The sequence below is a fragment of the Spea bombifrons genome, chromosome 1 (genome assembly GCF_027358695.1).
Source record: "Spea bombifrons isolate aSpeBom1 chromosome 1, aSpeBom1.2.pri, whole genome shotgun sequence".
NCBI classification, from domain to species: Eukaryota; Metazoa; Chordata; class Amphibia; order Anura; family Pelobatidae; genus Spea; species Spea bombifrons.
This window is the reverse complement of record NC_071087.1, coordinates 9,565,200-9,587,281: the sequence shown is the minus strand read 5'-3', so window position 1 is coordinate 9,587,281 and position 22,082 is coordinate 9,565,200. Positions and strand designations below refer to the sequence as shown.

General features: G+C 38.6%; 1 protein-coding gene across 1 annotated transcript; it reads right to left on the bottom strand.

Annotated features, from left to right (window-relative positions):
- Positions 1–10,578: 10,578 nt before the first annotated feature.
- LOC128478757 (T-cell surface glycoprotein CD8 beta chain-like) lies at positions 10,579–21,514 on the bottom strand. The gene is made up of 6 exons (XM_053458165.1): positions 21,451–21,514; positions 17,843–18,199; positions 15,285–15,383; positions 14,253–14,345; positions 11,827–11,863; positions 10,579–10,724 (listed from the first exon to the last, which is right to left on the bottom strand). Exons 1-6 carry the CDS (start codon positions 21,512–21,514, stop codon positions 10,712–10,714), a joined length of 663 nt encoding a protein of 220 aa, XP_053314140.1. The 3' UTR covers positions 10,579–10,711.
- Positions 21,515–22,082: the final 568 nt, after the last annotated feature.

The window sequence follows — 22,082 nt, the reverse complement described above, 5'->3', positions numbered from 1 at the left end:
TCTCCGGGTCGGTATTTAGGCATGCGCACTACCCACCCGATTCTCCTCCTACCGCCATACATATAAAGCTACCTGTGACTAGCGCTGCCCTTATAGGCAACGAGTCCTGCCCCTGGTATGGCTAGCCCGTCCATATACATAGCTAGGAAATCCATTGCTGATATCCAGCATCAGTCCGGTATGAAATGAATTAATAACAATGGATGGACATTTTTTTTAAAGTTCTTGGTGAAATTGCTGAAATACGGGGGGGTTTGAAAGACAAAAAAAATATTATTCTTTAGTACGTGGTCATTACGCTACTGTTCAAAAGTTTGGGGTCACATGAAAAGCAAATTGTGTCCGTTAAAATAACATGAAATGGATGAGAAATCCAGCGCAGACGGGGTTAATGTTATAAAGCACAATTGTAGCTATAGTGTGACTCAAAATGGCTGATAATTAACAGGAGACATGGCTTACTGAATTCTCCAATTCATTGAGAACGCGAGGCATCCGTCCTTTCATAATGGAAGTGTTGGATGGTTGTGTGAAACTTCCATCGCTGGAAGGGTTAATGGCTGTTTCCGAGGATATCTAAAACAAAAAAGGGGACCTGGTGTCGGTCGTGGCTTTTTTTTCCACAGCGAGCGACTGACCTGGGTGCTGCAGTTCATAGAAATTCATTAAACAGAGTCATAGGGTTCAAGTTATGATGTTTGGCCTCTACGTTACATTTATTCATATAGCGCCAGCAGATTCCGTAGCGCTTTACAATCAGAGGGATTAGAATCATCCACAATAACAAACCAAAGGAGAAGAGGGCCCTGGTCTTGCAAGCTTACAATCTAGAGTTTAGATAGCAAAACTATAGATAGCATAATTTACTATGAATGAAAGGGCAGCTTCGCTGCGCATGGTTTTACATTAACATCACACAAAGGCTGGTACATTTCGGCCTGGAGGGGAAAGTAGAGTGAAGTCCCCCCCCATTAATATACGTAACACACCAACTCGGTCACTCACTCCTAAGGCTTGACGTGAGACCTACTTGCATACAGCCACTCCACTTCCCTGGGGTCACATGATGGTCGTGTTACGTGCCCCCCATAGCAGAGCAGCCCTAGTTGGATTGTCCACGTTTGAAGAATTTGGACCCAATTGCCCCCCTGCATCCCAGGCCAGGAGCATTCGGTGTTCTGAGGGGTGTAAAGAGGGATGTCTGGAAAGGTATCAGAGGGAATGCTTTCCAGTCTTCGCACCTCTTTTAACGAAACAACCACAATAATTTGTAGACGGCTCTTTTTATGGTAAGGGTGATAACACACCGGAGTGGGTTCCCTGAGGTCTGGTACCTGCGGGGGTCGTAGCTGTCTGAGGTGCGGCTACCTTGGGGGGCAACCAACAAAGGTACCCAACTCACCATGAAGCGGGTTCCTAGTGAGCGGCAAACAGTCTATGACAGCCAGGGCCGGCCTTAGGGGTGAGCACAGGGCGCCATGGCAGCAGGGGTGCCTGCCCGGTACTTAAATTAAAACATTGTTTTTTTTTAAAAAACTTTATTTAACATCCTTCATGTTAAGTAAAGTTTAAAAAAAAATACCAAAAAACGATGCTTTAATTTAAGTCCCGGGCGTGAAGTTTTCAGCAACAACTCGGCGCCCCTCACGCTCCCACCGCAGGACTCCGGCAACAAGGTAAGTGAGGATAATGAGAAGTAAGGAGAGGGAGTAGATAGTTCGAAGGGGCGGGGGGGGTAGTGAGAAGGGGCAGAGGGTGGGATAGTGAGAAGGGGCAGGGGGGATAGTGAGAAGGGGCAGAGGGGGAGGTAGTGAGAAGGGGCAAGGGGGGATGGTGAGAAGGGGCAGAAGGGGGGGGTAGTAAGAAGGGACAGGGGATAGTGAAATGGGGCAGAGGGGGAGGTAGTGAGAAGGGGCAAGGGGGGGATGGTGAGAAGGGGCAGAAGGGGGGGTAGTGAGAAGAGACGGGGGATAGTGAAATGGGGCAGAGGGGGAGGTAGTGAGAAGGGGCAAGGGGGGGGATGGTGAGAAGGGGCAGAAGGGGGGGTAGTGAGAAGGGACGGGGGATAGTGAAATGGGGCAGAGGGGGGTAGTGAGAAGGGGGCGCCAGAGGAGTAGTCCGCACAGGGTGCCAGAACACTTAAGACCAGCTCTGATGACAGCACCCTCAGGGACCCCGTTCAGTCCTCAGGATCTCAACAAATCTCAAATGCAGGCCAACCAGTTAGAGATGCTCTATAGATTTTTTTTACAGTAAAATAGTCACTGATTAAAAAGCGTCTCGGCTCTCTAACTGCAGTAGATGTCTTTATTCCAGGCTTATTGACATTGCATACATTATGAGTTTCTGGCTTTTTAACGTCTTTAGTGGTACTTTTTGGCTGTGACGGATAAACTGCCCACAGAGACTTATAGCTCCTCTAATTGTGAGCCATTTAACCCTTTGTGCTGCAGTTTTCAACATTTAATGGAGAAAACACGAGAAAAAAAAAAAGAGCAAGCAACATTTCACTAGGAAACTCAGCGTACCTGTTGCATTGTGGCATTGTTACCGCTGTTTTCTGTAAAGGATGTAGGACGCTGTTTTTTTAGGGTCTTTAGAAACCCACCAGTAAGTGGTAAGTGATCACAACGCCTGGTGCCTGAGTAACCGCTTAGCACTCAGCCTAACCACACACGACTTCCACCCTGTGTGTTTTGACCACAAAATGTGCAGACAGCTGGGAACATTAGCAGAAAATAAGACAAACTTTGCACCCCCTTTATACGGCATACAAGAGACTGGAGTGAGAAACCAAGCTCTGGCGAGCTGTTATTCACAGGAACTTTCTTTTCCAATGGAAAAGTGCGATGGAATTAAATGTCCCCTCCTGCGAGTATGGCCAGGGTCCTATAAAAGAGAGCAAAATATCACTTGGGGCATTATAACATTCTAAATCTGAATTTCTAGCATGTCTTCAGATGCGGCGCTCACTATTTTTTTGGGGCACAAAACTTTGATTATTATTTATACGTGGCAATGACGTTCTCTAATGTGATTGCGCACCTTTTTTATTCCCAACTTTGCTGCAAAACTATTTCTTGTGCTGACAATTTTTAGACCTGTGCCCTTATTTATAAATCACTGCAAAGGGAAGCGCAATTCTCTACTTTCATAGAAATATAGCTACTTAATAAATAAAAAAAAACAACTTCTATTGAGGATAATTGTTTTAGGAATGTGGGTTTTAACTAGTTTAACGAACAGCGCCACCTTCAGGTCAGTTACATGCATTACATTTATCACACCTGGAATAGAGCATTAGAGTCCACCTGCATGTTCTGTTTCATCTCAAGGTGATGTAGTTGAGTTAATCTATCTCACGCCATCTTTTGTTATATTCCACCCATGGCAGCTCCTGTATCATTTGTAAATACGTACAAAAAAAAAAAAAGATTTACCATTTGAATTCACTGCTATCACTGTGCTTCATGGAGCCGCAAACCCAGTGAGCTTCTCTTGCAAGAAGGGCTGAGCTAGTCGAATATAATACACATCACTAAGCATTATACGGAGGGTCGCACATAAAAGAGACATATGTATGTGTGGGATTGCATTAAAAAACAAAAGTTTCTAAAACAACGTCTAACACACAATCTATTACGGTCCCATTCTAGACTGTAGACCCTAGAACCGGAGGAAAAGGCACACCAAAATCATTAGCCCTTTGTAGCCAACACAACCAGTTTATTCAGAGTATATCGGAGTAGCACCGGCATCCAGCCAGCCGATCTAATATGAGTTCACCCGGCAAGTATCCTGGCCAAAAAGCCTTATCCCTGCTAACGTGCGAGTGACATCACAATACATTCAAGGCCACTTACATTTATTTAAATACATCCATATTTTATTATATTATGATCTTTTATGGACTGCAACCAGTATGATGACAAGGGTGATGAGAGTTGTAGCCATCAAATACAGGTGCATACATGCGGATAGGCAGCTACGTAACATCTTACGTAATAATTGATTTTCGCACTATGCAAGTAACTCATAGGACATTATCTCACCATAAACTAAAGACGATATACACAAATTTAAATCTTCATACTTAGAAAAAAATATTTTTATTACTAAAATATTTTAATTAATATTTAATTTAAAAACCTTAAAAAACTGCACAAATATATATATATATACTCATATATTATGAGTATATGTGTGTAAATGGGACTATATATATATATAAGTATATATTATATATTATGTATATAAGTATTTATATACATATTGTATTAACACGTAGAATTTTTCTTTTCAAATAAACCATATTCTCAATTTATTATATATATAGTATATATATTATATATGTATTATTTAACTGCACTCTTTTATAATACATTATCAGACATTGTCTTGTATACTTTAGTTATCTTAACTGCGAGATAATGTACACAAAAAAAGAAAACTTCCTGTGCTTATTGCTTCATATAACGAAGTCACTAGATACAAAGCAATCATTTTTTTTGGCAGTAAAAATTGTGTTTAGAGGTTTCAAGAAAATGTATTGTTTTTTTTTTTAATATGTCAATTTTTCTGTCTACGTGCCAAGAACCGCACAGTGTTCACTAGAGAGTATTAAGAATATAATATTTTTGTTAGGATTTCTCCTGAAATACAAGATTAAACAAAAAAAAATATACAAAAATATAATATGTGATAAGAAATACCGGTAATATAAATAAGAATAAGTCAAATAAATAATAATTAAAATTAACAAGTAGTAAAAAATTAAGGGGTATAGGATGCGTGAATAATCACGATCAGGAGATCACGTAAAGATAAATGTTAACGGGATTCCAGCAGTTTGGGTATGGATCATACCAACCGATAATCTGAATATCATATACTGTACCTTTTATGATGATATTTTACGATTTTAATGAATAATATTCTTGTTTGATTAATGTGAAAAAATATTTGTGATGGTTAGTTAGTAATTACCGGTACTTATAGATTTTTCTCAATTACAAATTCTGACTGAAATCTTTTTCTGTTGGTTTTATATCTAATATTTAACAAAGCCTAACTCTGAAATGTCTAGATTGAAAACAGCATTTTTTATAAATCTGTTTTTTTTTTGTAAGAGTTTTAACTTTGACAAGGTACCCATACAGCTCATGATGGCTTGACATCCAAAATATATTCGGGAAACCATATTCAAAGGAAGCGTTTGACCATTTTAACCGTTGGAAAAACCTTGGTCTACCTTTATCTATCATTCTCTCATCAGGTAAAAAAAAGTATTATGCTTTGTGTGCCAGTTTTTAAAACTCTGTATATGATCGGTATTCGGTGTGCATGAGTTTGAAATAATTAACTTGATGGATTTATGCAACCTTGATAGTAGGAGACTCGTGCCGTAGCTTTTCTGTGAGATTCTCTACCTCGTCCTCTCAGATTCTCTCCTTCTTACTTTAAACTGTCACTAAAAACCCCGATAACCTACCCTCCTTATACCTACCCTCCTAATACCTACCCCCCTAATACCTACCCTCCTAATACGTACCCCTCCTAATACCTACCCCTCCTAATACCTACCCTCCTGATACCTACCCCTCCTAATACCTACCCTTCCTAATATCTACCCCTCCTAATACCTACCCCCCTAATACCTATGCCTCTTGATACCTACCCCTCCTGATACCTACCCCTCCTGATACCTACCCCTCCTAATACCTACCCCTCCTGATACCTACCCCTCCTAATATCTATCCCTTCTGATACCTACCCTCCTAATACCTACCCCTCCTGATACCCCCAAACATCACCCTGAAGAAGTCATAAATTCTCTCAAACCCTTGAGATCTTCACACCACCCTCGCTAGGACCAGATCGTCCTCACCCAAGCTTGTAAGAGCAGGTCTCTCCTCTCGTCTTAACGTGTGTTAATCTGATTGTCAAATTGCATACTGTAAATTGTAATGTTATTATTGATTTTCTGTAAATTGTAATGTTATTATTCCTTTTTCACTGCCCCCCTATTGCGATCGTGCTACGAAATCTGCAAAAAAATGTAATAATGAAAATAAAATCGACAACATGGGTATCACCGTAAAAGTGTCCTCCTAAATTGTAAATCATATTCTTAATATGAAAAATGAATTAGAGTTTCTTGGTGATGTCAACCGGGTGGGTGTTTTTAACACATTTTTCTTATTCCTATTTGAAAAGTATAACATTTCTAAGAAACATTTTGTCCAAAAAAACAAACAAACTGTAGCTTCCTGTTTGGCGGTGTCGATTTTTCAGGCACGTGCCATTTCTTGTTGAAGAACAGGAGCTGCGTCTTCAATATAGAGGGTATTCAGCCTTGGTTGGATTCCAACTCCCACGATCACCAGGAAAAACACAAATATATATGTCTGTATATGACTGGTCATAAAAACGAATGTGCCAAAGCGAGGCATACATTGCCTTCTGAAATGTCACAATTCTGCCAGAATAACGCAAAAAAAAAAAAAAATACGTTACCATTTTTAATATTTATTCAGCATCTAAGAAATAAAAACGTAGGGGAACTGAAAGTGTTAATGTAACATTTAGCTACAGCTGTCACCTGCAGACCCTACAATTTTTATAGCCCCCTGACGAGAAATCTCGTACCCTACATAGATCAGCCGCCACATCAAGACATCTCGCAGGTGTGCAGCGAGGAGCCGGCGGGATATGGCTCCTCTATGCGTACGACGCTGCTTTTGTTCCATATGTCCGATTGTGAAATTCTAGTAGTCATATTAGTTTGTTACTTCTTGGATTTGAGCCCATTTTACATTGGATTAGCTGATTTTTAAAGTTAATCCTTTATGTGGGTTACGCATCTTTTGTTATCTTTGAAACCTTCCTTAGATGTCTTTTTTTGTTGTAAATTTGTAAGTATGTCGCTTTAAAAAAAAAAGAAAAAAAAGAATAAGCAATAATAATAATAATAATACGTTTCATCCTAGAAATAAAAAATAACTGGTAAATATTTGTTTCTTATAGCTTTCTTGTTCTTTTTGTTCTATAATTCAATTATGTACGTTATTTACAATATATGCGTTATTCCTCCTACAAATTCATTTATATATGGACCAGAAACATCATCTAACCAGTTATAATTTTTGTTAAAGTCCTAGCATCTTGCAAGTATTTCGAGAAGAAATGCTTATAATGAATAATTATTTAAAAAATGTAAAAAGAAAAACCAATTCTTCTAAAAAAGAAGAATTAAAGAGAAAACTCTCCAACATTATCCCAATAAATCACTAGGTTAGCAGTTTCTTATTTACGGACTGTGGCATTATTTATATCTTATCTATTACATTTTATGAGTATAGAACCCTAAAATCACCAGTCCTACGAAAAACAATTAAAATGATCGTTATTAAACGTCTATCCCCATTGTAATTGAACTGAAAAAAAATTAAAACCACTAAAATGTGTACTTTCCTTTTGCTAGAGGTTTTATAAATGAATCAATTCCAAGAATCTATTCGCTTTAAAAGTCTTAATTAAACTGGAAAATCAGATGAAAAATAGAAATAGGAAAAAGACACGTGTCATCGAAAACCGTGGACAAAATACACTGTTTGGCTGTTTGAGCGGAAATATTTCCCCAAGCTGGTTTCCTTGTCTCGCGCTACTTTAGGGACTGAAAAGCTGCCAAACAGTAAGGTTTCAGAGAACGGACAGCTGTTTAACCCCTTAAGGACAATGGGCTTTCCCTAAACCCATGGAAAACAGTGCATTTTGAGCCCGTACATGTACGGGCTTTGTCATTAAGGGGTTAATAGCCTGCCCTACGGCGTGTCCCCACTTGGAAGTATCTGAAGTTGTAGCTCACTTGTGCCATTACAGAGGAAATATCTCCATTGACGTACAACGGTAGACCAGAACCGATATGCTAGACAAATTTCCTGCACAAAGGAACCAACAACCCCAGAAGTGTTTTCAACCTTCATGGTCCTCTTCAGTGGGGTCCACACTACCAACGTAGGTGTCCTGCTTTCCATACCTGGATGCTGGGGGGGGGTATGTACAGCTCCTGAAAACCTATGGCCCAGCTGTTACCAACTGAACTGTTCAACAAAGCTTCGTACAAAAGTAATTATTAATCACATCCTACGTCATAAGCACCAAACGTTCAACAAAGTCATTTGCTTTTGCATTACATTTTATTTATAGAGCTCCAGCAGATTGCGAGCGTGAAAATGAATCATAATATTAAAATGTACAATATAGAAAACTCACAATAACATTAACACACGTTAAAACACGCTGCTAAAGAAATATTAGAAGCCCCTTACCATCGATTGGATTAGCTCCTCAGGCTAATAATTCCTCAGGCTCTCAGTTTTGTGCTTCACATGTGCCTTTTTTATGTTACATTTTAAAACAGACTGGAAAGTGAAAGAATGAACGCAGAGCCTCCCTCACGGGGCTCCTTTCTCAAAATGATTCATTTTCGTCTAATAAAAAGAATGTTTGATTTACCACAAAAAGGAAAAATTAAATGTACGGAACCCCTTGTATGATATTTAGTCATACCCCTAGTATGATATTTAGGACAACCTGAAAGCCGCTGTTTTTAACATAAGTCAAGGCATTCCCCCCTCACTGTAAAGAGCAAAATCATTTCTAAACTGACATATGACGGGGATTGTGTTTATATTGGGGTGAAAACATGTTTTTTCCAGCTTCATGTTACAAGAATAGGGAAGTCTCCCCTGGATTAGGTTCACATGTAGCTTTTCATTCACCATTAAAAAAAATGATCTGATGGACAGTTAGTAGTAAAGTATAGCAGTTTCCCATTGGTTTGGCAAAAAAGTAGACTTTGGCACCGGCGGGAAGCTCATGATTGTTTTCAGGGGGGAAAGTTTGCTTTGTCCAACATTTTCGTTTTTAGAAATCCCATTCATTCATCCGGTTGCCATGGAGACAAGTAATAAAGTGTAGAATAAGTTCAATAGGGAATTTGAGGCCAATGGATGGGAATTTGAGGTCAAAATTAGCTTACAGTTATAGGGTTAAGGTTGAAGATAGTAGTGAACTGGTTAAATGATCTTAATTGAATTAATTAATGATCTTAATTAAATCAAAAGTTTAAAGAGTCTTAGAAATTGAGAAATGTCAGGCTGAGGCTCGTCAAGTCTCACACGGAAGAATTTGACTCTGCAAAATGCTCAGATGCAGCACAGCCGTGTCACATAAAGCAGTCTCAGTGAAATGAACGGATCCCCTGCCTGCTCTGCTCTTATATAGGCTCTCTTCATTACTAGTTTGCTTTTTTTTTCTTTCAAAGATGCAACACAGCCATTGGACAAACCCTCAGCATGATGTGACAGGAATAAGCTGATTGGACAAATGCAGGTACCTCAATGTCCTTCAAAATAGTGAGATCTTCCTTCTCTTAGTGTAGTTAAAATGGTGGCCGCAGCGACGGGACAAATGAATGAACGAAGATTTTCGCATTGTGCAGATTCGTTTTTCTTTTTTTTTTTTCAACCAGTGTTGCAATTAAAAACAAATCCGCATGTCTAGATAAAAGCTTCTCTGCGAAGGGTGAACAATATTAAGGATTGAAGAAAACCTTTGCTACAATGAGCAGCTCCAGTCTGGGCACACATGGCTATATGCGGCGCTATGAGGGTAAGAATGTAGCATGATGATGTGTCTATCCGGCAGGGGGGCAGCGCGTATGTCATTATGGGCTGCTAGCCTTAAAGTGCCAGGGCTGATTAAAAACCCCAGTATGGCCCTGGTTTTCATAAATGTTTCCACTTGGCCTTGCTGGCATTACAGGGGAGTTAATAAACAGCATTAGGATGAGTAAACTAGAATTCAATTTATTTCAAAAGAAGAACGTTTTCATGGTCCTAAACAATGCTATAATAAAAAAAAACGGGATAGCTTGGAATGACTCAAAGAGGGGAGCTGTGTATAAAAAGGATAACTATTACTACTAAGAAAAACACATTTGCACAAAAATTGTCTCCAGTGCATGAAAAATAAGTATACTATACATAATACTACATAATCACACTCCAGTACCGAACTGTGAATCTAGCCCTGAGTATCCTATATGGAAGTATATATTTCCCTGTAGTGTGATAAAAAAAATCCATGCTAAGGAGTCATCATTTCATGGGAAACGTTCACCACCAACACAAAAACGTGAAGGAAAAATTGTCAAGAAATAAATGAATATGGCACTCCTTAAGGTTCCTGTTGGGGTGGACTTTAGCCATTAATTTCCCAAATACAATGTAGAATTGGAACAAATAATTAGAAAAAGACAGATATTAAAGCCAAATATGGATGGACTATCGTTATAAGGGCATCTGAGTCACAGCCATATTGTCCAATTGAGATACCCCCGGGATTCCTTAACTAGAGGCACTATGACATGCATCGTAGAAAATTAATATCGAAAGCTTTACATCTCTGTGCCAATAAGTAAATACATTCTACATGTGAAATTCTCATTTTTAACATTCTCTCCGAATATATCACTTGGTGTTATTGCCCAAGACATCTGAAGAGTAACACATTAACTGGCGCAAATTATGAGTACATAAATGATGATATAGTCCATAGCCAGGTCCATGTTCCTGTTTGCTCTTTGGCTGAAATGTCCTCTCTGTAATTCCTTAATCTCTTGAACAAGGCACAGAAAATTTACTTCTTAGTTTGGAGAGCTGAAAAAATAGAAAAGAGGAAAAAAAGGAATTATATGATGGGAAAGGTTCAAAAAAGAACCTGCACTAGTTACTTAAATATATATAAAAGTGAACTTCAGGACGTCCAACCACCTTGACCTTGACACCTGGACGAGGCAAGATTGGCCATAAGACAATGGAGACACATGTATACATGTTACCGTTGCATATGCCCATTCCACCTGTGTGCATGCAGCTTGTGATATGTAGCTGTTGTAAATGAATTACACTTGGCCCTAACAACCCGGTCCTATACTAACAAATGATCACCGAAGACGAGGCAACTGCCTGAAACGGGTCCATCAATCTTCAAATGTTCCTCATGGCAGTTCAAAAAAGTAATTTCATGGATATACATGGATTTTTGATCACTAATATAACGTGATCAGCATTACGGAGCTCAATGCGTGAATAACCTGATTCAGTATCTAGACAATATATCACCACAAAAGCGAACTAGAAAACCATAAGATTACAACTGCTGCCCTTATCTCCCTCTCGCATGCTATGTAAAGTACTTTGTTAGAAAAACTTCAAAAGGTTCTGAGTCAAAGAATTCTGTTGATTTGGTTATTCTTGTGGCTTTGGGCTGGGTACCTCCCTTTGGTGAGTATTTCATAAGTCAATAAATTCAGATCCAAATAATGTAATGAGAGCCCATACAAAAACGGGGTAAAAACATAACATTAAGACCCAGCAGATGTGAGTGGACAGAACAGGCCCCTAAGGCCCCTCTAAGACTTTGCCCCTGCCTTTGGGTAGCAATCAAGAGGAACCACCAAGGGAGGGCAAGTCCACCTTTTTGCCCCCTCAATATGTCAGGGCCTTGGTTATTAGGATTCTTGGCATCTTAAGAGGCCTAGATACAGGGGGGACTCCTTCAAATTGGGGCTTTTATCAATAAAAATCAGAAAAACTCCCTGTGCAGGTGTGATATGATCTTAATCACCAAGCATTCTAGATATGCTGGAGGTAAGATGTTTACCACCGCAAGCATACAGCAGCTGCTACATCTGTTTCATGTGGTTACACGAACGATGATCACGCTTATCAAACAGAACGTTAACACCGACACACTTACTGCTTCCTGAAGAACAGACGGGATCTTCTGTAGACACCTAGGGAAAAAAATTATGAAGCCATCATTATTATTAATAATTTTTTAAAAATTATATTTTTAAGTTAAAATTGAACTGAAAATTTTAAAAAAATTATATTTTTTTGTTGTACCATTAATTGCACATGCCTAGCTCTCTGTCCTCTCCAACTGGCCTTTTTACTGGCGCAGCTTCCATAATGTGCTTTACGTGTTACCAAATTTCCCTGGGAGGATGAGCGTCAGGATACGATATCCCGGCACTCAACCGTTAGGGGCAGCTGGGGGTGCTAGATATTGTATGTCATTGATCATTATGGATGGTTCACTAGCAGTACACTTGTGCACTGGTGAGATTTTTTAAAGAAAAAGGTATTAGGTCTCCTCTGCTGGTATGGTGGGCTTCATCACCGTCCTTCAATATGTATGTGACCTCACTGATGTCACGGCACCTGTGGAAAAACATTAATGTCTTTCCGCTGCTATTCTGGCAAATGTGTCCTCAAAGAGACAAGTCCTGGTTTGCACGCAGAAACGCGTGTGGGAAGCTTCGTCTAGGTTTTGCTCTTTACCTATATGCTATGTATAAAGCAGCCTGAATAAGTGTTGCCCATAAGAAAAAAAAAAAATATCCCCCCAATTATGACTTCATTGCATTGTGATCTTTTATTCCCGAAATCCAAATTAGCTGAGATATAAAGTGCAAAAAATAAACTATAAACAGTTAGATATGTAATTCTTCAATTATATTTATCACTGACAACATTTATGGCAAAAGATACTTTGTGAAAACTGTTTAAGGACCTGAGCGTTCATAAGAGTTTCTTGGGAAATAATTATATGAACAATCGGGAAACAAAGTGGGGAAGTGTAGCAGGCAAGAAAAGAGGAGAAATGTAAAACATAATAAATAACATTATTATAAAATAATTTATAAATGGTTTGAGACGAGAGTTTCCAGAATTCTGTTGTCGCGCCAAAATATCAATCTTATATTACCCAATTACATCTTAACCCCTTCAATCCCCCATGGACATACCGGTACGTCCATAAAACGCATCTCAAGAAACCCCTATAGACGTACCAGTACGTCCTGACCTTCTTGCAGCGGCAGCGTGAGCACCGGATAACTGTTACAGTTTTAAATGCCCGATTGATTGGATTGCATGATTGGACATTCCCTTCCAGGTCGCGTCACTGCTGACGTCACCCAGAAGGTCATTAGAGGACAGGATATCCCCTGCAGGGTCTGTCTAGTCTGTGGGGACTTGCATAGAGATCACAGTGTGGTCGGTGCAGGGGGATCGCAGGGAGGAGAGTAAGAAACCATGTTTCTCACTCTTCTCACATGCTGAAACACAAATCAACACGAAAAAGGGGGGGGGGAAATGGAAAAAAGAAAAAAGGAAAAAAAGAGAGGAAAAAAGGGGGGGAAAGGGGAAAAAGTGATTTTTTTAACAATAAAAAAAAAATCACAAATAATAAAATAATAATAAAATCGTTAAGAGTGCTATTTTTGTAAAAAAAATAAAAATACAAAAAATTAAAAATTAAAATAAAAAAATGTTAAAAATTATAAAAAAGATAATAGTACAACATCTTGAAGGTATAACCCTCCTGCCCCCATTCACAACCCCCAAACCTATCGGGTACTATATGTAAGAGATGGATATGGCCCTCTAGAAAGAAAAAACCCACGGATGTGGGGTATTTCCGTAATCAGGAGATGCAGCTAAAGAATTTTGGTCGGGTTTCTCTGCTGTAACACATACCCTGTGGCCGAATTTGTTTAAAACTTGACTAATGTACACCTTATAGTATGTTCCCTATAAGTGTGGGAAAGAATGGAAATTTTATAGGTATTTCTGAAATCAGGACACCTGAATTAATAAACTTGGAGGGGATTTTCCATCACTTTACCTAATTTCAAAGGGGAAAATATATAAAAAACCCTTCTTGGGGCAGGTTGAATACCACTTTACTGTTTTTGATTTATCTATATATTTATACCCAAATATTGAGGTCTTTTATGTATGTTATTTTTACCTGTATATTCCTTTTAATGTATTGTATATTTTTGTCTTTGTATTAAACTTATTGTTTTTATATTTACTGAAGCGCTGTCTTTTTTTCAGTTTGTAATCATCTAACTATGTATCAAAAGAAAGCCCCCTCCCTCCTTGAAAAAACAATGTACATTTTCCATGGGTACGCTATTTGCAGGAAAGGGGAATAATCGCTGAACTGGGTACCAAAGACCCCTGGGACTGAAGGGGTTAAAATAGAGAAAAATCATGTATATATTTATTGTGCTTTTGTGAAGAAAAAATTGCATCATTTACCCCCATCATCTCAGAACTTTAAGGTATATATGTAATGTAACTCGTATTTATGATATGAACGATACTTACGATATGTATGTAAAATACAAGCAACCAGGAAAACGGTAAGAAGCAAAGCTCCGCCTGCCAGGGACCCCCAGATTACCGGACTGCATTTAATGCCTAAGAAAGAAAACGTATGGTTTTATGTGGGAACGGGGACTATATAGAATCATGTTTAATGCAACCTTTGACAGTTGCACATATACCTGGGATCCCAAACAAGCGTCAGAGAACGCTACTATAGCCTTAAAGGCACAATTTAATGTCTTGATTGCCCCATTAAAGAAGATATTAAGGTACTCTGTGAATACTTCAAAACAAAAAGAAAAAAATATAAAACACTACTTGACATAGAAGCTGCAGCCCTGTTGCTGCAGCTCCCTTCCTCCTCTGTTAGATTTATTGCCACTGATTGACTGCTTGAACGGTCCCACGCCTGCAGTGTTCTCCAAGCCAGCGCTAGTATTTCACGAGCCCAAACACATCTAGCTGGGGGGGGGGCAGGAGAAAGGGCAAATGCATATGGGGGGATTCTGCAACATATCCTCATGCAAAACACCCCAACAATTTAAAGGGAGCACGCAGCTATCATAGGCATTAAAGTGTATATGATGACTGGAGTGTCCCTGTAACTGCGTACCTTCCAAGTGTCCCTATTCAGAAAGGACAGTCCCTCGTTGGGCCATAAATCTCCCTGTCCCTTTTTCCTCCCCTGATGTCTGTCTTTTCTACTGGTTGGTGGGTATGAAGGTAACAAACGTTATGTATATAGAAACTGCGGAAAGTGTTTTTATCAATTAAAATGTCAAAATCAAATACATTCTTCTTCTTCTAAGTGACCTTAAAGTACTTAGTGACATAACTAAATATCTATAGGTCACAAAGTTGGATAAAACGTCTCGGTAAAGCCCCGCCCCTAGCCACACCGTACCACACCCTCTAAAACAAAGACGTCCTTATATGGCCATTTAAAGTGCTTTTAAACTGTCCAGACCCGTATCCTACGGGAAACCTGATATTAGGCCCGAATATGCCAAACCCACTTAAAATATGCAGTACCTTGTTCATTGGATTTGGGGACACGAGACTTCCCTTGACGTTCGTTTAGCCGCTTTGAAGTTGTACCTTGGGTTGGCGTAACCGTTGGCAACACAGAAACTATATCAGAGAAAAAAAGATATTTATTAAATAAGAGATACCCAAGTATAGAAGTTCTTGACCCGAAGTCATATGGAGATTTATATAATGAATACCAGATCATTGGTTTTTGAATACTTGTCAGTACATTGTCAAATAAACGGTTCCTTTAAGCTAGAATATAGGTAACCAGGTCATCAGATGACGAGTAGGGGACCCTCCTCACCTGTCGTTTCTATAAGTCAAATTGTTATGCTATATACTACTTGTTATGTCGCGGAATATGATGGCGCTATAGAAAACAATAAATGATACTAAATAATAATATTTTGTGGGCTCTAGAGTAGGGAAGAGGACAGGGTAATAGAGATAAAAAATCTTAAACGCTTAATACATTTTGGTATACAAACAAAATTCTATAAAAAACGGGTGATAATAAAAGAGTTAAATATCGCTATTAGTTCATACAGTGATTAATATTAATATATTCTGATAAGCGTCGGGAACAGTTGTTGATGTTCTGGAGTCGCTAAACTTTTTATTCTAGTCTCCAATTTTCTATTTCCCTCCATTTTTGGTGCAGATTTATAGGGATATGGACCCCCATATTAAGGTAATTCGACACTGGCAGTCATATATATATATATACCGTATATATATATATGTATCAGAAAATCACTATTTTATCTATGAGGTCTTTTTAGATGGGCTGCATGAAGCATTTGTTATTAATATTCCTTCCTTTTTCTAGTTTACAATTTATTTTTAGTGAACATGGCCAAAATATCATCATGGATAATCAGGCAACACAGCCTATCCCACAAAATAGTTCAAATCACTTTTTTTCCCTTGAATCTTCATGCGCGCAGTAGAAACCCAGATGAATTTATTCTGCGTTATTCTTCTATCCGTGTCAGCGACAATTTATATAGGTATTAATAGCTGGATTCTAATTAAAGTACACAATTCAACAAATAAAGTTAAATGAAAAGTAAGTTAATTCAAATCACAGAGTACCTTGTTTTTGAGGTTTCATAATTTTTTTTGTGAGTTTTATATTTTTTACTTCATTTTTGTCTTTCCTAAACTGCATAGTTTCTCTTCCCCGTATTCCTTAAATGTTCATTAATTTGCTACATTTTTCTTAAATCCTAATTCCCCCCCACACAAGATATATTACCTTTTTTCAAACAAGTAGGGTTTTATTTTAAAAACCATATTGATACATTGAACAGAATATTTATTAGGAATAAAATATTAAAAGCAGGGCTATTTTTTTAATGTAAATGTAAGTTTTCTTAGTATTTCTTCCACTACTAAAAAAGTTTACAACCCATTTGTTTTTATTTAATTCCTTTTTTTAAACTTTTCTTAAATTATTGTTTTCTCTCCTTGATGCTGGGTGCGATTGGCGCTGTATTAAAAAAAAAGATGGTCTCATAGGACCAGAGCCGGCCTTAGGCGTTGTGGCGCCCTGTGCGGACTACTCCTCTGGCGCCCCCCCTCACTACCCCCCCTCTCTGCCCCTTCAAACTACCCGCCCCCTCAAACTACCCCCCCCCTGCCCCTTCAAACTACCCCCCCTCTGCCCCTTCAAACTACCCCCCCCTCTGCCCCTTCAAACTACCCCCCCCTCTGCCCCTTCAAACTACCCCCCCTCTGCCCCTTCAAACTACCCCCCCCTCTGCCCCTTCAAACTACCCCCCCCTCTGCCCCTTCAAACTACCCCCCCCCACTTACCTTGTTGCCGGAGTCCTGCGGTAAGAGCGGGAGGCATCCGTCTTCTCGCTCTGCCGGCATTTCTGGCACCGCGACGGAGTCACGGAGAGTAAGGGGCGCCGAGCGGTTGCCGAGAACTTCACGAGCAACCGCTCGGCGCCCCTGACCGGGACTTAGATTAAAGCATCGTTTTTTTTTTTTAAACTTTATTTAACATCAATGATGTTAAATAAAGTTTAAAAAAAAAACAAAAACAAAAAAAACGATGCTTTAATCTAAGTCCCGGTCAGGCGCCCTGCAACCATGGCGCCCTGTGCGGTCGCACAGGTCGCACACCCCTAAGGCCGGCCCTGCATAGGACCAATGATGTACCTGGCACATCACTAGTTACAAAGGGGTTAAGAGAGCCAAATGTTAGCTTCTGACAGTTGGTCTACAGATATTAAGAAGACTGCATTCAGGTTTTAGTCTCCATTACTAATTTAATAGAACTGTTAAATATTCTTCATGACCTATCCCAACGAGACAAAAATTCTATGGATAGGTATGAAAAATGTGAATTAGCCTCTGTTTGGGGAAAATGGCATTGTGGGGTTCTAAACTGTCCACTACTACACTTGTAATGAAGAACAAGGGTGTCGGGATAGGGTGGCTAATCTGGTGCCCCACCTAGACCTACAAGGTCTCAATCTGACGGTAGGAAGACCAAAAAGCTGTAGAATGTTGTAGAAGATCACAGTTGGGATGATAAGGTCTCTTACCAATTTGTAAGGTCGTTCCACTGCCGAAGAAAATCTGTGCTGCCTTTTGTACCATACAGTAATAAACGCCACTGTCTGAGAGCTGCACCTGCTTTATCTTCAGGGTGAACACGCGGTGGAAGTAATCCCGCGCCACCGAGAAACGCTCTTGGACGAAATCATGGTTATAGGTATGTTTGTTCAGCACTGTAGCGAACACGATAAACTCCATGTTTGCAGTCTTGTTAGTTTCTCGATACCAAAACACGCCGAGCTGGTCGATCGCGTGGTTTTTCATGGAGCAACTTATCTCCACATGGGAATTCACCAAAGCCACGATCGACGTTGACTGATTCAGAAAAGTGAAAGAAGATATCTCTGCAATAAAAAAGAAAAATAAGATAAACATCGTTTCTTCAGACAGTTCATTGATCAACGTTCATCGTCTTTGTTACTATCTCTTGTATGACTTTGGATATTCAGGCGATAAAGAATATGAGTAATGGCTATTAAGTCGTTGCCGTGCTAATTGATTAATTACCCCAAGCAGGCACTGCAAAATATGAAGAAAAAAATGAAAACTGAAGGACGGATCTCTGAGGTCTTGAAAGCTTTCGTGGTTCTACATCTTACCACATGGATTTTATTGGACTAAACATATTGTCAAGATCTTCTGGGGTTATGTGTGACCTCATGGACTGTATAGCATTGAATCAGAAGCAAAGTTTCCATGGTGGATTCCATATAATCCAACACAGAACATATAACACCCCAAATCTCCTGGCAGTAGGGAATTATGACAATGTAATGAGACAACCAATGTCACGTTTGGCTTTTTGATTACTCCAGCCCACTATTTATTGGTTTGATCACTAGATTTTTGTGGAGCCTCGTGTATAATGTGTATGGATGATACCCACGCCTGGCACTGGCAGACCTTAGGAACTTGGTTTCCATTGCATGCTAAAGTTGGCCATTTTAGAGAAGAGACTCTCGAAAGGTTGAACGTGCTGGTGTGAGGTGTCCCAACCTTGCGTGTAACCATCTACCCTCTGCGGCCATCTTTTTAGATACACCTGCTTGTTGACGCATTTTTTGAAGCCCCCAAAAAAGTGCTCTGCTGTGAAAATGACCAAAAAAAGATGAAAAAAAACAGTCCTTGTGAAACCCCCCAATCTTAATCTTCGAGGGTCGTTCCCCTCAAAATGTTGAGCAAGCCTTTCCATATTCTTGGCCCTTCTCTGCAGATAAGTTCAATGGAAATAGAACAGTAAAAAATGATACAAAAAAACAATTGTTTAGCAAACCCCATTTTTATTCCAGTGATATGTCTCTTTCTTTTTAAACTGAACGTAAAGATCAGACTGGATGCTGTAGAAGGAAACGTAAACAATGGACATTTCTTACGGGTTGACCATGAAGGCTGATGGGTCTTACTAGATTTTTAACCTGTACTTTACATGTCTTTACGACATAGAAATTCTATCATGCAGAATTGAAATGACTGACTTCACTAATCTTTTCTAACCTTTCATAAAGTCATCAGCTAGTATTTCTTTTAGCCCATACAGGAAAGGGGGTCCCGGCGGGAGAAGACCCCGGCTCTCTGTATGAGTCTGTCGTATGATGGTTTTGACTTTTTCAGTATGACACTAAAGGGTACATAACCTTATTTATTATTCAAACAGCAAAATAACATGATTTTATTCAGCCGACTAAAAACGACTAAATCAGCAGAAAGGATGATGTCGTTTCACACAGGAGATTCTAGGAAGAACGCTAATGTTATTATTAATTCATTCTTATTTTTTTATTCTTGTTTTTGTAGCAGTACAGAAGCTGTCGGCACTCTCTAAATAAAAAGGAGCAAAAACCTTATTAAAATATTTCAACTAATAAAGAATAATTTATTTATTAGTCCCCTTGGCTCTTTAAGTTTATAATATCATCCAATGTCAACGATAAAGGGAAAAGGATGCACTTAAAGACAGTATATTAATAGCTGTATATTATTATTATTATTATTATTATTATTATCATAATTATTATATATTATTATTATTATCATTATTATTATATATTATTATTATTATTATCATTATTATTATATATTATTATTATTATTATTAAAAATCTTCACTGTCTTGCTGCTGGTAAAAATAATTTCTGTATGGTTATAGAAAAGAGCATAATTAAATGTGGACAAAATTGACCATTAATTATATATATTATATATATATTTAAACGTATTATTTCTTGATATTATACATAAATTTAACACACAAATGTAATTTCCATTATGGCTTTTATGTACAATTTATTTGTAACGTTTCCCAGAGATAAAAGTATTACATATTTTGCATGGAAGAATATGATCGGTTTGAATAGAACGTAAATTCACAGGAATTTAGATTATATGCTTAATTGTCAAATAATTTTGAAATATTTTTACCGTGCCCTTTCATAATAAGGCTACAGAATCCGCTGGCGATATATAAATAGATGAAATATAATGCAATCTTATTGAATATCTGGAAGAGCCTAAACATAAACGCAACTCACAAATTATGTAATATAGATAGAGATTTTACTTAGAAATTACACTGAAAATGCAAAAAATCGTAACTATTTACCAATTATAAAATGAATGCAATTTATTTAAACTGATGTATTTTAAACCCAAACTAAGCACTGAAAGGGATATTCGCATAGTAACAGGAATAGATAATATGCAAAACATTTAGCGTTAAAATTAGATTATTTGTCAAATGTAAAAATTGTTTTTTCGTTGAGATTTTCATTTTGGAGCAAATTAGTTTAATTTAAACTTTGCAATCATTTTTCTTCTAAATTATAATATAAGAAATTTAAAAGCGGGCGACTTTCTTGTTGTCAATAAACACAGAAATAGAACCTTTTGGCCCGTCTAGTCTGCCAGATTTTCCAACTGTAAAGGCTGCTTAAATTCTCTCACTGCATTAACCTCTACAACCTCTGCTGGGAGGCTGTTCCACTTATTTACCACCCTCTCGGTAAAATAAATATATTTAACTGTGAAAAAAAAACACATCTCCACAGGGCAATAATAGCAAACTTAAATCAGAAATAGAGTCAAATTAAATAAGGTTTGCAACATTTCTACTATTTTATTTTGACAATACAATAATTATTATATATAATATATTGTATGTAAGTATAATATAATAGTAAAGTATCAGTCTCTACGGTGACATTTGTGCAAAGTATATATTTTTATAATGTTGGCAGCATTCTGAATTGAATTTGTCATAATTAAGTAGGAGATTATGAGGTAAAACGAGCCGGTTCCTTGTCTCAGCCTTGGTATCATGGTCCGCTTTGCTAGCTGATGACCTCTTATCTCTCATCCTAGACCATTAATGTCTAACGACCTCAGATCTCTAATCGCTTTCCGTGGGACACTAACGCTAAAACACATCGGTCTTATGTTTACAGGTCAGTTAAGGAGCACCTCAACCCCATAACCTTCTCAACGTCATGTCCTACTCACTGCTCACAATTGCTTGCGCAGTACCGTTAAATATAACAATGTTGGGATGCCTATAGTGAACCCCCTTATAACAACCAGCAATGAACGGCCCGCTTGGTACCTGGGACACGAAGCGAGAGGAGGAGGAAGCAGCTGTGGAGGATGATGTCTCTGAGATGCTTCATCTTTGGCTACAAAAATTGGGTCGGAGGGAGCGTGGCACCTGACTCGGTGCAGAACACGCAATCCCCTCCTTCGGGCGGCGGCTGTCACGCGGAGATTGGCCAATCACAAGGGCCAGTCACCTGCGGGGTAACAATGAGGAAAAAGCTTCACAAACCTCCTTTCGCCTCCCTTCATATATTCAATAAGAGAGGAGACTTTCACGACTATAAAGATATTTTTAAAATCTTATCTGCATTGATATATTGCGGGAATTTAATATTAAATATGTTTTCAATAAATGTATTTAAACATATAAATATTTACATACTATATATTATCATATATTAAACAGTGCCAACAATTTACGCAGCGCTTCTTACAAGACATGTATTCTAGAATTACAGAATAAGACAAACCGATACATTAGGTAGAGATATGGGGCAGCGCGAGGGAAATCTTGTAGACGGGAAAAGGAAGAGGTGATGAGTGAGGAGGAGAGCCTTAGCCCATGGGAAGAACGTAGGGATCGAGACTATGTATGGAGGGGGGGCAGTGTTATGGAGGGGGGCGCAGTGTTATGGAGGGCTT

Bases quoted from the DNA above. Each gene is read 5' to 3' on its own strand.
- LOC128478757 (XM_053458165.1), bottom strand. From the start codon at position 21,514: ATGAAGCATCTCAGAGACATCATCCTCCACAGCTGCTTCCTCCTCCTC. The intron at 18,200-21,450 runs GTACCAAGCGGG...TTTTTATTGCAG, and splicing joins CCTCTCGCTTCGTGTCCCAG to AGATATCTTCTTTCACTTTT. The intron at 14,346-15,284 runs GTACTGCATATT...TTTCTTTCTTAG, and splicing joins CCCCAAATCCAATGAACAAG to GCATTAAATGCAGTCCGGTA.